This window comes from Amia ocellicauda, chromosome 8, assembly GCF_036373705.1.
Source record: "Amia ocellicauda isolate fAmiCal2 chromosome 8, fAmiCal2.hap1, whole genome shotgun sequence".
Lineage (NCBI taxonomy): Eukaryota > Metazoa > Chordata > Actinopteri > Amiiformes > Amiidae > Amia > Amia ocellicauda.
The window spans coordinates 40,473,313-40,488,515 of NC_089857.1; the positions used below are offsets into that span (position 1 = coordinate 40,473,313).

General features: G+C 43.2%; 1 protein-coding gene across 3 annotated transcripts; it reads left to right on the forward strand.

Annotated features, from left to right (window-relative positions):
* The first annotated feature begins 2,742 nt into the window (after nucleotides 1–2,742).
* LOC136755047 (vasculin) lies at nucleotides 2,743–13,992 on the forward strand. 3 transcript variants are annotated; one of them, XM_066711408.1, is made up of 11 exons: nucleotides 2,743–3,095; nucleotides 3,597–4,530; nucleotides 8,721–8,838; nucleotides 9,215–9,338; nucleotides 9,675–9,895; nucleotides 10,802–10,868; nucleotides 11,208–11,392; nucleotides 11,726–11,884; nucleotides 12,113–12,300; nucleotides 12,649–12,751; nucleotides 12,964–13,992. In XM_066711408.1, the coding sequence occupies exons 3-11, from the start codon at nucleotides 8,743–8,745 to the stop codon at nucleotides 13,108–13,110; spliced, it is 1,290 nt and encodes a 429-aa protein (XP_066567505.1). In that variant the 5' UTR covers nucleotides 2,743–3,095; nucleotides 3,597–4,530; nucleotides 8,721–8,742; the 3' UTR covers nucleotides 13,111–13,992. The 3 variants fall into 3 exon arrangements, with proteins under 3 accessions (XP_066567505.1, XP_066567504.1, XP_066567503.1); XM_066711407.1 differs by having other exon boundaries at nucleotides 8,724–8,838; XM_066711406.1 differs by lacking the exons at nucleotides 2,743–3,095; nucleotides 3,597–4,530 and adding an exon at nucleotides 4,553–4,995 and having other exon boundaries at nucleotides 8,724–8,838.
* Nucleotides 13,993–15,203: the final 1,211 nt, after the last annotated feature.

The following is a 15,203-nucleotide window of genomic DNA, read 5'->3' on the forward strand; positions in this document are numbered from 1 at the left end:
GCATGAGAAAGACCTAGGAGACTATGTGGACTCCTCACTTTCTCCATCCAAACAATGTGGGGAAGCAATAAAAAAGGCAAACAGGATGTCAGGGTATATTGTCAAAAGTGTAGAATTGAGAACAAGGGCAGTGATGTTCAGACTGTACAATGCACTAGTTAGAGCTCATCTGGATACTGTGGACAGTTCTGGGCTCCACACTTCAAGAAAGATATCGCTGCTCTAGAGGCAGTTCAGAGGAGAGCAACCAGACTTATTCCAGGTCTGAAGGGAATGTCCTACTGAGAGACTGAGGGAAGTGAACCTTTTCACCCTGGAACAGAGGAGACTACGTGGGGACTTGATCCAAGTCTTCAAAATCATGAAAGACATCGACCACATCAAACCAGAGGAGCTTTTCCAGATCAGCAGGGACACACGGACCCGGGGACACAAATGGAAATTGGGCTTCAAGGCATTCAAGACAGAAAACAGGAGACACTTCTTCACACAGAGAGGCGTCACAATCTGAACAAACTCCCCAGCGATGTGGTTGATCCTGAAAATTTGGGAATATTCAAAAATAGACTGGATAGGATCCTTGGTTCACTCAGTTATTAATGGACACCAAACGAGCACGATGGGTCAAATGGCCTCCTCTCATTTGTAAACTTTCTTATGTTCTTATGTTCAGTAATTCTGCAGTGAATGTGGGCTGCCTCTTGCAATATGAATTCACTTTAAAGGGAGAAGAACACCTGGATCCTTACCTGCTTCATACAGGACCCTGTCGGCTCAAGGTGGTGATTTCAGCAAATGTGACATAAGCGTAGAGTGTTGTGTTGATTCACACACAAAACACACACACACAAACACGATGGCTTTCAGCTGCTGTTTGTTTATATATTTAATGAAACTGAGCAGTTTATCCAGACTTGAACTGAAAAGAAATTATTAATTGTACACTTGAGCAAACAGATCCTGCCTCTGGTGAAAGCCTACTGTTTCACAGGATGTTTGGGGATTTATACATATCAGCTAGTATGGCAGAAGGCAGACAAAAGCTGTAACTATAATTCTGCACTATTAAACTAAATTGACCTGACAAGAGGGCATCCTTTATTTTGCTTTTTTTGCGGGGGGTCGTGAAACCTGAAGAGTGTATTGCCACAGAGCAGCTATGGAAAGCATGGCATTTTGGCAAAGCTGACTCGTTACAATTTGTTACAGATTACCATGTCTACAGGATCAGGACTAGGCAGTGACATCACAGGTTGCTGGTCCAGATTTTGAAGATGGTGGAGACATGGACACATTGATCACTGGAACAGTCTGGAGGTCTTGATAGCTTAGTTTCTGAGGCTGGTGAAGAGGCCCTTAAAGAGAGCTGAAGAATAACATCTCCAAGTCTAGTACCAGCATGTTCAGCTCCATAGCTTCCAGGACACTCTGAGAGAGGATAGGGCTTTAAAATAGCCTTTAAAAGGAAAGGTATTAACATTTAGATCAGGGGTAGGTGACCACAGTCTTGCAGGTTTTGTGGGTATCTCTCAATCATCAATTATGAATTACCTGGCGCAAATGGTAATTGTGACCAATTAAGCCAAGCACTAACTATATAAATTCATTATGGGTTGTGGGGAAAACAAAAAACAGAAGTGTCTGTGGCAGTCCAGGAACAGGGTTGCCTACCCCTGGTATAGATTGAGCATTGCAACTCTGACAGTTACAGAAACACAAAGAGAAACAAAAATACAAATGTGAAAATAAAAAGCAAAGCAAAAGGGTCTTTAAAAGTAATCAGGAAACCAGGAATACCTCAAATGATTATACTTAAATTATCTAAGTGTTACAAAAATGAAATACCACTAAATCAGGATGAATTATTGTGAATTTTATATTATTGTTATTATTCTCATGCTTATTACTGATGCCTCCAAAATGCATTGGTTGAAACCTTATTCGAGTCAATGGTTTGCCTTGGGTAACACCACGGACTGTGTTTCTATGATTTAAGCACTTTAGCTTAAAAAGCATGTTTAATATGAGCTACTAACAGCTAAACGAGGCGCATCGCACAGCCCACGATTGCAGGTGGATTTTTCTGCCTGTGCTTTTAATCTCTGTGCAAAGACGGGCTCCGTGCAGGAAATCCCCTCACTCATCCAGTGACGACAGAGACTGGCGGTGGGGGGCGTTCCTCTGGGCACGTCATTGCTCAGCCTGTGGTGACGTCTGTTTACCCCCCATGTACTGAAACAGCTCGATTTTCGTTCTGTCTCGTCACCAGCCACACAACTTATAATTACAAAGGCTGACATTTCAACTTACCCGTTCCTCACGTATGCAGTGATATTGTTTTAAAGTGCCCCAATAAAAATATATATGTATGGCCTGAGCACAAGGACATAGCATGCAATTATCATACATTTACAAGCTAATGCATGTTCAGCTCACCCAACTTGCATGTATGCAATTGATATTTTTTAAATGCATGAAGCCACACTCACTTGATTGCTTTAACTTCTATATCAAAATAATAAATCAATTTTAATGCAATGCAAATATATGCAACACATTATATCAATATCCATTTATTATAAGCTAACGTGGAATTGTATTATGTTAGGTCAGCTCTTCATGTGGAATAATGTGTGCAGTTGTCTCTACATTAAGGAAAAGAAAAATGCATCCTGCCACCCCAGACAGGCAGCTCATGATGTTGTGGGCCGACGAGTTCCCGTTCGCGGACGAGATTCTCGCGAAGCATTGCGGATAGCGGCGCCATTTTGGGAAGGAGACGGGCAAAAGCGGCAAAAATTAAAAATAAAAAGAAGAAAAAAGGAGCCTATAAAATAAACCTCTATTCCGCCAGAGTGCACGGAAGCATCCGGGACAGCGCTTGAGACCGCCGAGGATCCGCGGCCGTCCGTGGGGCCCCCCCAAAATAAAACCCCAAAAGGGAAAGTGGGTTGGAGATTGTAAAAGGAAGAGGCTGAATTTGGGCTAATGAGTGTCTCGTAATTGGACAGTATGGAGAAGTGCTAGTGTCGGTATTTACACCGTCGTCTCGGCCAAAACAAGTCGGCAGATACTGTGTGTGTCTCTCCTGGCGGGTAAGTGAGCAACTAAGTGGTTAGTTTGCAGAGGCGCTCTGCTCGTCCTGCCATGCAAGTCCGCCTGTAAAGACGACTGGGGAGAAAACAGTTTGCAAATGCTGTTATTGTGCCCGTTTTGTGTTGTACTGAAGCCCAGCCGTGCCGTGTCGCGCTTGGTACACCCCAGCCCGGCGGGGTCGGTGCCGTGGAGGTCGCACGGTGCTTTCGGAGTTGTTGCACTCCTGCTACATTGTGTCCAGGGATGCATCACAGCACGGACGCGTCTGCTGCTATTTTTGGTCTCTTTCTAGGACTGTGGGAGCTTTTAACCAGGCACTCCACAGCGCCTTTATACTGCAGGCATTAACTATACTTATGGATGTGTCTGAGAGGGAAGTCTTGTGATGTTTTTTTTTTTTTTTTGGGGGGGGGGGTCGTTTTGCATTGCAAGGGGATTATTGTGTTGCACCAATTTCAGTGGATTTCACCCCTTTTTCTCTCTCTCTCCCTCTCTTGCAGGTGAAGGCTTTTTTTGACCTACGCTGGGGCATTATTTTTCATGCAACGAATGGCATGTGTGTGTATCTTTGCAGCCCATAGAGGATGAATGGGTGCCCGTCCCCATGCTGAGCTGAAATAGGAAGTGCAGCACGTTTTGCATATTCGCAGGAGCTTCAATTCATATTTTGCACAAACATTACGTGATATTCAGATGTGCACGGTTTGCCCCTGATCACAACTCGGCCCCACAGGTTTGATGTGCGGTTGTCTGTACATCCCCTGCAATATGAAGCCACAGTTGCACTGAATGGAGTATTTTCCTGATGGTTTTTCTTCTCCTTTTTGCGTTCACTGGGATAAAATCATGTCACATTAAAAAAGACAAGAAAACTAAATTTTTCCGGACTCTCTCCAGCAGGGTGGCTTATCTAAAAGTTTAAATGAAGAGAATAGTTGCCCTTCTCCTCTCTTTATAATGTGATTGTTTTTCACTTTCGTTTTTTTGTAGGTAGTACAATAATGGTATCTAGATAGTTACCTTTTTTTTCTTATTTTTCTGATTTGAAACCTGATAACAGTGGCTGTTCAGATGTGAGCTTTTAATAACATCCCCATCTTTTGCGACACTCAACCTACTGAGTTGAGCAAAAATAAAACCGATCCCATGTTACATACATGAGAAAAAGAGCTGTTTACAGCGGGATCATTGATTTTTTTTTCTGCGACTTGGGATCATTGACGAGAAGATGGCAAGTTGATTGGGGATTACGTGGCCAACTTTTGCAAAAGGACCCGATCTGCAAGAGGAATTGTGAAAGCAGAACACCGGGATTATTCTTTTTTGTTCATTTTTTTATTTTTATTTATGAGTTACTTTTGCAAGAGACAACAGGGAGAAGATATTGCAAGTCTGTCCTAAACAAAAGCCTTTTTGTGCAGTCCTCCACAATTGGTTAGTGACGCCCTGCATTTATAAGCCACCGCACATCTTTAAAAAACAAACAAAATATAAATCATATTGTCTATGCTCATTAATTGACACCTCATTGATATTAACCACTATTATGGCGGGTGATGGGTTGTTAAGTTTAAACGTTTGATATAGATGAGCCATATGTTAAATTGTGAGATTTTAGCCTATAAACTGCTTTTGTATTTGTTATAATCATTTGGAGACATTTTCATGGGATCTCTGTCTCTGCAAGTTCTGTTTTGTACTGCAGGATGTGAATTAGAAAGGGCACACTATAATCATAACCTGTAGCTTTTCTATTGACAGATATGCATATTTGGAAGCTGTTTGAGGCCTTACCTACATACTTTGCTTATCAGCAATGCAGTGCTGTTGGTGGTCTGGGATGGCACTAGAATATGGCCTGTGTGAGACTGTTGTTGGTGGTACAGAGCATTTGAAGAGGTGAAAGTACAGCAAAGAAAATGACGACGGTGTTATTTGTTGTTGCTGGGAAATGAATTATCTCAGTCTTGGGCAAGTGCACGGTTATATGTTAACTTCTTATGTGTCTCTTCTGGGCTGGAGATTTTGTAATGTTTGCAATCTGCTGTGTGATCGGGCAACACGTGGCCCTGGGGAGGGAAGCCCTAGGCAGGCGGAATAACTGAACTTTCGTTTCCCTCCCTGCTGTCAGACAAGTGTCCCTTTATCTGTGGCCACCTGATTAACCACAACTTCTGTATTGTGTCACACGGGTGCACAGCTATTATTGGCAGATAAGCAGTTCTCCCTCCTTCCCTGGCACTTGTGGGTCGGGATTATATCTTACACACTGTTAAACCAATATAATCGTTCATTTTCTGAGAGTCATCTTCGATGGCTGAAGTTACCGGGTTCTGTGAGGTTTATATCACTGCACTGAAACCACACAGTAAAGGAGAAAAACAAAGTTCAACTTCTTCCTGCTGTTTCGGTTGCATTTCCTTCCAGCTTACTTGCTATTTGCTGAATACATTGTTTAGGGGCAGAATTCTCTGACTTCTGTTTGTTACAATGCAATCAGACCTACGACACAATGTGAATTAGCTGCTGTAAACAATGTAAACTGTGTTATATATTGAATTTTATTCAGCAAAAACTTTAATAAAAGGCAGACACCTTCTATTCCTCCACAACCGAATTTAAATAGGCCCATCTGTTTATTGATCAATTTTATAAATAAATGTCACAACTGTAATTGCACCGAGTTTAATTTAAAATATTGACTATTGCTGAGCATTAACTTCATAAAATAGTGACACTATATGAAAATCTAATGTTGAAAGAGAGAAATATTGTTTAAATCTCACACGGCTAACATTTTTATTACATTTTCTTTCTACAATTCAACAGTTTACTTTGTAATTTGGGGCTGATGTTAAAAAAGTTTTTTTTTTTTCACTTTTCAAAATCTATCTGCATAAAAATCAAGTGTAGGCTTGGTTAAACAGAATGTATCAATATTTCTATGTAGCGCTCTTAAGGGATTTAAAATTGCTTTAGAGTTGCTTCAAAGCAGTGGATGACACTTCATTAATGTCATTTCTCTGCTTTCATGCCTGGTTACAAAGAGTGAGTGACACATTTTATATCCCTGCGAAACATCACTGGCAAGAACGCCTTTGGAAAGTGGATTAATCACACACAAAGAAAGGGCTGCTCAGACTGCGGATAGACATTTTTAAACAAGTCACAGTTTCATGATTGCAAAGACGGCGACAGAATCGCAAAAATATCTTCTGTTGCCTTAATTTGTCTCTTAATATAATCAGCCACCGTTATATTTAAACAAGTTCTTGCTAAGTGTAAGAATACCAATGTCACATTCAGTATGCTAGCCAAGCAATGTTGCAAGTGGGTCAATTTAGAGCCATGTTTGAAGTTATTCTTCAGATGGGAAATTAAATGAGCCCTGACTCCGCTGATGGTGTCCTTTTAGTTGCTGAAATTGGTTTTCGGAATTTGGTGGATTTCTTTTGGTTGATTGGTTAGTTGGTTGTGTGTTTACTCTGAAATGCACTTTTCAAAGGCATCCAGCTCTTTATAGAACACCCTTTTCTTCTCTAAAACATAGGACGGTAACCTTTGCCATGAGGAGTATTTTTTCACTGCAGTATTACACAATGCTGCACTTCACAGTCACACATTGATCACTTGTATGCCTTTTTACACCGGACATGTGAAAATTGCTTAACCGCCTGTTCGCCGTTTATAGGGTTGTTATTGGCAGGATCCCTGTGAGTTTGGACAATATTCAGTGACTTGTTTTTGATATAGAGAAGGTTATGTGCAGCTTCTTTTGACTTGGTTTGGTGTTCCAGAAGACTGCTTTAAGTGTAGGTGTGGGTTTTGTGTGTCGCTCTGGATTATTGCTGTAATGCGTTACTTATTCCAATGATTTGCAGGGTAGTGTCTAGAGATCACAAGTGGTTTAATTGCCTTATTGTTGCTACTTAGTTGACAGAGTTAGTAGTTCTTCAGCGCATCACCTTGCATTTCAGCACAGACTTGCATCCTGTGACCAGTGGGCACAATGATTCACGAAAGCAAACACACGGGACTCAAAGTTTCTTTACAAATGAACACCAGTATTATTATTTTTTTAATAAAAACATAGGTCAGTGAGACCCAGCCTGGTACTCAAACACAGCATTTTGAACTGTAACCTCTTTCAGAATGTTAAACTGTATTTCTACAAGAAAACCTTATCTATTTATGAATTTATTTATTTTTAAATACCCTTTCCTGGCAATTGGGAAGCTCCCCAATTTGCCACTTAATGCAATAGTTTACTTAATTGGTATTGTTATACTTTATAATTTATAATTTTCCTTTTAAAACAAAGATTTGTTAATTGTATGGATGTACTAAATTCCCCAAAAGTCACAGTATTTATAAAAACAAAAACAAATGTATTGTCCTTTGTGTGTGTTTTTAGGTTAATGAGACACTCGTCACCAAAGTCTGTACTTATGAGAAACCATAATTATGTGCATGCCTGAAAGCAGGTGAAAAGCTGGGAATTGTTGGTGATTTAAATAAAATTGCCTTCAGTAGGTTTCATCTTCATTTAAAATTTTAGTTTTTATTTACTGTTGGCATATAGGCTAGTTTTTATGGAAGTAAATATGAAATGCATAAAGATATGCAGTCAGGTTTTGAAATGACTAATTGTTTCCCTTAAAAAAGTGACAAGTCTCCTATTCTCAGTCTGTCAAGTGGCTTCAGCTGATTGCACCGAATTGCATCAGCGATGGGTTGTGTTGTGCACAGTGCTTATTGTCAGGTTTTTTTATAAGGGACACATGGAATAATGGGAAAAAACGTAAATTCAGCACAAACTGTTTATCATTTAATTGACATATATTCATTAAAGTTCTAAATCTATCAATTTTACCCTGATATCTTAGACTGTTTGTGTTTTGTATTTAGTTAATTTATGGTTTGTATTGGACAATATTTAATGTAATGTAATGCAAGGACATTTATTTTTCTGAAGTGATGGGTGAAAAATGCTCTGGCCACCTCAAGTGTGAAGTACCTATCATACCACTCGCTTGTCTTTCAGTTTCCTTGTTTGGCTTCCTATGCCGTTTTGGTTGTGCTCTGCTCTTTGTTGTGAAGCAGTTTTAAATGATTTTATAACTAAACTATTACAACTTTATCCAGACTCTACTTTGAAACTGAGCTTGGGTTCATTGGTTAATTTGGACCAAGTTGTAGGGGATATTTATCCTGAAAACTGCCCTTCAAAAATGCAGAAAGGTGCGCGACAAAATGTAAACAAAGCAAATGAAATGGGAGTCTCACGCCTCTTGGTTCTTGGGACGTTCATATATCCCTCTGTTTTGTGCACTTGCATGTAGGGTTTTGTTTGACCGCTAAATGAAAGATCACGGCTCTTTATGTACCAAGCAAAACAGTTCCTATGCAAGTGTCCCTAGTTGTGTAATGCAAGAGTTTAGTCTCCCAATCTCTAATGGAATTGTAAAAGCTCATTAATAAACTTGATCGATCTATAGTGGAACGGTGGTGGGAGCCCTGTTTGACCATGCGGTGAGATTCGGACGGTGCCACGCTTCATGGCAGAGGAACCACTTTACTTTCTGAAATGCTTCGAGCTACCTCTAAACCTCTCTTTTCTCCAGCAGGGCTCGCGATGAGGTGTTAATGCCTTGTTTGCAATTCTTGAGACAGACCTCAATGGCGCAGCATGATTTTGCTCCAGCCTGGCTTAATTTTCCTACTCCACCTTCATCGACGAAGGTAATTCTTCACTTCCTCCTCTGTCTCAGTTCATGTGTGGCGATGCAGGGTGGCTAATTATTGATGTATGAAGTCACCTGACTCCTTTTGCCTCCTGATGGACATTATTATCTGAAGTCCTGCAGCTGTTGATGGTCTATGTTCATATGTGCCCCCACCAAACAGGGATTAAGAGCGTGCACACAAAATATAGTCAACATTGTTTAGTGTTGCATCAGTTCTTTGTAAAAAAAAAAAAAAAAAAAAAAAAAAAACTTTTTCATTGTGTGGTGTTTGCAAAAGTGAATGCTACTATCTCTCTTGTTGTTGATGTTATTTAGACTCCTGTGGACCGTTTCCCCAACTCAAAGTGACCCGCATGTGTCTTGTTTTCCAGCCGTCTCTGAACTGTGAAAAACAACCTGAAGCGTCTGTGCGTCTGGACAACCGCGGTGATGTGAATCGCAGACGACACAATTCCTCAGATGGGTTCGAATCGACAAATGGGCGTTCAGGGGGAGGTCAGTTCGGCGCGTGTGTTGTGAACAAACCTTGTTCTGAGGCTGCTGCTGCTGGGGAGAGACCTGGTGTCTCCTCAGGTCAGAACCGAGTGTCGAGTGAGACATTCAGCTCGGCACACTGACCTCAGCTCTGTTACTGAACTGAACTGGGGATTTGAGTCCAGTAGACCAGCGTTTCTCTCTGATAGTTTGTGTTCACGTTTTGACTTGTAGATGGTATTTGTTTATGTTGTGCTCTGTGTTTAATCCTTCACTCTGTGAGGACACTGTAGTGCCTCAGCCATTCAGGAGTCCCCTGTTCATCCTCTGTCCGTGTGTGACCGTTGTGTCCCACAGGGAGTTACGGACGGAAGGAGAAGAGCGGTTGGCGCGGACGCAACGGCTCCGAGAGTGTGAATTCCCGTGGGGGCTACCATGGCGGGGTGCATTCCCGCTCCCGGGCCGGGGGCTACCACGGAGGCAAGGGCAAGGTTTTACACGAGAGCAACTCCGGGGAGAACGGCAACGGGAAGAAGGAGGAAAGGGACCGACGCAAGCAGTTCGAGGCTGAAGATTTCGTAAGTGGGCAGTGGTTTATAGCAGAAATGCATGCTGTAATTACAGTGCTCTACAGCAATCCCTGCATCTGACTCATAATCGGCATCTTCTCCGGCAGCAGTAGCTCCTCTCAGCCGGGGGGAAAGGAAAAGGGGAAAGGGGGACGCAAGAAATGTAAAAGGCTTGATCAAATAAATTAAAGACCGCTTAAAAAAAACAAGGTGCAGGAGCTCTGTTGCGCCATTCAGTGGATCTGCAGAGTTGAACGGTCATTGTTGAGTTATCAGATGTGCCGAAACGAGCACAGATGTCTCTCCTTCGCATTTTCTCCGGGTGTTTAACGAGAGATGGAGAAAAGTTCCTAAGCACGTGAAACATAACTGCAAATCCATACTTAATTATCTCTTGCTGTACAGGCATTTCAAACTTTCTTTATAGCCTTGATGTCCCTCTGGGATGCTTTATTTTATGTGGAGCATTTCAACTTCATAGTGATGAGTGATTATAAAAAATAAATAAAAAAATGGTCCTGAATATCATGACAGTAAACTGCTTTAGAAGTGTTTTGGTGATGCGTACTGTTCTGGCACATCAGCATCAAAGACGGCCTCTGCGTTTGAGTCTGACTGGTTTGTGTTCACAGTAAATAGTCGTTGGTACGCTGTGTAATGACTTGTGATCCCTGAACAGAACCCCGTGCTCGATGGAGATGCACATTTAGGTCCTGCGTGAAGTCGAGTTCGCCCCTGTGTCGGCGCTGACTGACAGGGTGCAAAAACACTCCTCTGCTGAACACATTATAATCCAGTTCATACGCCTGTTTTAAGATCTTCAGCTGTTCATATTTGAACGGTTTGCTTCATATGGATCTCATTTCACCTGTGCGAATGACCAACTCTCTCTCTCTCTCCTCGTGTCTCGTGCAGCCGTCGCTTAATCCCGAAGCAGAGAGAGAAGTCAACCAGAACAAAGCGGTGGCAGTGGGTGTGTGGGGTGAGCTATGACCATCTCTGTGGATTATATATGTGAAGTAGAGTAATACAGGGCTGTGTGAGATTTAGGTTTGTCACCGGTTATCTGCCCACTTTTTAAATCCCAGTAAATTGAGAATCTAGATGCTAGAATCACACTGCCAAGGACTACATCTTGTGTCTTTTCTCCCAATGTCCTAAACTTCTTTTTGTGGGAATATAGTTAGTTGTGTTTTTGTGAAAGGAATCTTTCAATGTATTTCAAAAACTGACCCTCTTAACGTGATGGATTTGAATAATTTCTTAGTTCCATGTTGTTTTTGTTGTTGTTGCCTTAACTTACCTCTCACCGTTTAAGCAGAACACCCACCCAACCCCAAATCGAGAACTTCCAAAATGATGGTCATTAAGAAAGTGTCGAAGGAAGAGCAGGGCTCGGGGTACCCGGCGGCCGGCCCTGTGCAGCCCACCCCCTCCAAGAATGGGACGGGACCCCCTGCCTTCAAGGTCATGGCTCCCAAGCCGGCCGGCGCACTGCCAGTCAAGGTGAGAGGGGAGGAACTCGCTGCGAATGAGTCCGTTAGAGGTCGTGTTTGTTTTCCACGAGGGTTTCATGTGATGATTCGGCAAAATCGAGCTGTAATTATTAACCCAGTCTGAAGGATTCTGGAAGCTCTAATGATTTATGTAACGGAAGCTTCATTTTCATTCTGACTGAGTGTGGACGCTCCGTCACTTTTGATTTGTACCAGCGAGATGCCTCCGAGACGATGGAATATTTAGAGTGAGTTCAAAACGAACTGCGTGATTAAAGGCATTGCGGATCTCGCCGCCACTCGGGGGGTTTCATGTTCTGTGTCCCGTTTCGTGTTGTTTCAGGGAAGCCGTTCCAGTTCTTCGTCGCCCGTGGACAAGATGAGTCAGCCGCGCCTGATGAAATTGACTCGGGTGCGAACGGACAAGAAGAGCGAATTCCTGAAAGCGCTGAAGCAGGACAAGGTGGATGGGGACGATCTTGAGGACAGAAATCAGCACAAGGTAACTCCCGGGGCTCGATTACACTCACGGCAGCTACATTTGGTGTCAATGTGACGTTCTTAGCACTGAACATGAAACCAGGAACTAAAAAACTGCATGTGTGTATAATATATATATATATATATATATATATATATATATATATGAGAGAGAGAGATATAGATATAGATAGATATGTATTGTGTGTCTTTGTTGTTTATTTTATTATTTGAACGTCTTGCACTGCAGGGTGATCAAACGCTCAATATGCAAAACGGCAACAACAGTCAGAGGCAGAGGGATGAAAATCTCAACAGCTACGCGGCTGCCGTCCCGCGCGAGAATGGCAGTGTCCGGGGGGTGACGCCGCAGATCCTGCGCTCCTCTGCGCTCCCCCAGGCCCACGTGCTGTCCAGCTCCCTGGAGGCCGAACACCGGTACGCAGTGTGTCGCCAGGAAGCCGATCTAACCGTCTTTGATATTCGCTTTTGTTAAGACATCACCGTCGGCACATATCGATCCACATGTTTCCACTCGCTTCGATCTGCAGCTTCTCTTTTCCACGTCACGCCTGCAAAGTGTATGATTTCACCTTCCCATCTCCTATGTGGTCTTCAAGGTCTCTATTCATCTCTTGGGATCCATTCGATAGCTTCCTCCGTCCGTCTTTGATCGGTTCCTCTCACAGTGTGTCCGGCCCAGCGCCATTTCAATGTTTTCACGCATTTTGGTGTAGAATTTAGCCGAGATGCTAACTGGGGCGGGGGTGCCGCTTTGCCTTGCAGGCTCCTGAAGGAGATGGGGTGGCAGGAGGAGAGCGAGAATGATGAGACCTGTGCCCCCCTGACCGAGGATGAGATGAGGGAATTCCAAGCCATCAGTGAGCAGGTAGGTATCGTCGTGTTGGGCTGGGTTTGGGAAGCGTCTCGTAGTCCTTTCTGGACTGTGAATTGATGTGGGCTTCCACCGTGTGCCGGTGGTTTTGTTTGTGTCTGTGAGTGGATGCAGATATGTGATGGCGGTCCTAGCTGGTGTGGACCACCAGCTAGGACCACCACGGCCCAGGCCGGCCTCTCTCACTCGAACGCAATGCCTTCCAGCTGCAGAAGAACGGCCTGCGGAAGAACGGCTTTCTGAAGAACGGCCTCTCGTCCGACTTCCTTGGCGCCTGGAGGAACAGCGCCTTCAAACCCGACTACGAGGAGACCGAGACCAGCAGCAGCGACACGTCGGACGACGAAGCCTGAGAGAGCTGGTGGGCGGGGAGGGGCGGGGAGCCGTCCCGCCTGTTCCCTTTCCACTCCGGCCGCCCCCTCCCCCCCCCACCCCAGCGAGCGCAAGCCGCATAGGCGCAGAGAAAAAGACTCCTGTTTGAGCAAGAACCGCTAGGAGGGACGTCGGGAAGGCGTGAGAGATCGCTGGCCTCTAACGAACATTGCTTTTTCCGCTTTGTAAATGGCCTAGTAGTAATAATAATATTTTGGTTGGATTTAGTGTTGGAATCTCTTCATCGCTAGACGTTGCCAACATTCTGCAATGTGAAAGAGTCTGTTTTCGAAGGAGTCAATAAAATGATTGCAATTTAAATGGTGTATTGTTCTGTGGAGCTCTGTGCTAACAATTGCTGAACTCCGGACGAGCCAGCGAACCCACGGACACGCTTGTTTTGCTTGCCGATTCATCCTCTTTGAACTGGGAATCTCCAAGTCCACTGTGTTTGTGTTCCAATGGGGGATGTAGCATGTTGGTAAACTCGGCACTAGGTTCTTCCGTTTCTCTCCCGTGTTCCCTGTCGCTGCTCGAACGCCTCACACGGGATGCGCCCCGTATAGGCGTCATCTGAATGAGAATCAAGTTCCCCTCATCATGTTTTCCTTTCACTGATGTAGACGAGAGAAATCCAAAATCAAGAGCTTTATTTGGGTAGCTGCAAACGGCCTTGATATTCAGGGTGTACAAACGAAACAAAAAAAAGATGGAAAAACATGTATAAAGTAACAGAAGAATATTTTGATAATGTAGGTTAGTTCTAAGTCTTGCAAAAAACGAAAAAGGAAAAAAAAAAATCTTATGATCACACTTGCTGGATCTGTCAACCACATGGAACAATAAAACTGGATTTACAGTGACCCGGGTGTTGTCTTTTCTGCTGTTCCTGTGCTCGAGCAGGTGGGTTGTCTTTGCAGGGGCTGGAAGAGAGACACTTCTCGGTTGAGTATGCTATGGCACCATAACCTCCCTTTTAATAAACGTTTTTTTGACATCTATTGTACTCCACTGGGGGGGGCAGATGGAACAGCTGAGGCTGTGGGAAGCCGGGGAGCCACAGGAGGGCGCTGGGAATTCCCAGGAGGAGCCAGAAGTGACATCACCGGGACTCCAGCCTGGCACATCCAGCCATAGCAGGGGTTCCCAAGCCTGGTCCTGGGGGACCCCCTGTCCTGCTGGTTTTTGTTCCCACTGAGCTGTCAATTCATTAATTGAACTCTTAATTGAACTAATACTTTCCTAAATCGGAGCCTCTTAATGATTTTAAACAGTAGGGGTTTTAAGTCAAGATTTGTATAAATAACTAGGGATGCACCGAATGTTCGGCAACTGAAATTATTCGGCTGAAAATAACGGGAAAAAAACACTAATAAGTGAAAAGAAATTTAACCGAACAATGACGTTTTTGATGATGCGGTCAAATAACTCACAGTTCTGTTTCCAAACGCAGAGCGGCAGTCTGTGGTTTGGAGAGGAAAAGTCAATCGTTTAGTCAACTAGATTGTACATATTAGCTAGATAGATAGGCCTTATACATTTTGTATTTCGCTGTTGTGACCGGATAACATTGCCACAGGATGCTAATGTTAAGGAATTAAGGCAAAACTTTTTTGGTCGGTCAATTACAGCTGTAATTGCAAAATATTCCTTTATAGTTAATTTGAATTTTGTGACAATAAACAGTTGTGGTAATGTCGGGAAACAAAGTCTGACAGTTGAGAGTTGACAGGTCTGCTATTATTATGCCATTTCCATATGTCTTCTAATGTATTTTTACATAGATATTTATTCAACAAAGTTGTTGTGTTAGATAAGTATTCATCAATTGCATCAATTACAACCTATTAATTTATGGGGAAACGATTTGCGATAGAGACAGATTTTCTGCTGCGTAGCGGAGATTCTGCTGAAGAGAAGTGTGTGGTTTGTTCACATTGCGTCTGCTGGCGTGCGGTATTGACCAATGGAAAGGACGTCACTGTCTGTCATCATTCCTATAGATTATATATTTTTTACCCACCCACACACCGTGACTCTCTGAATATCTAGCCAATCCAATTAAATCCTTTTA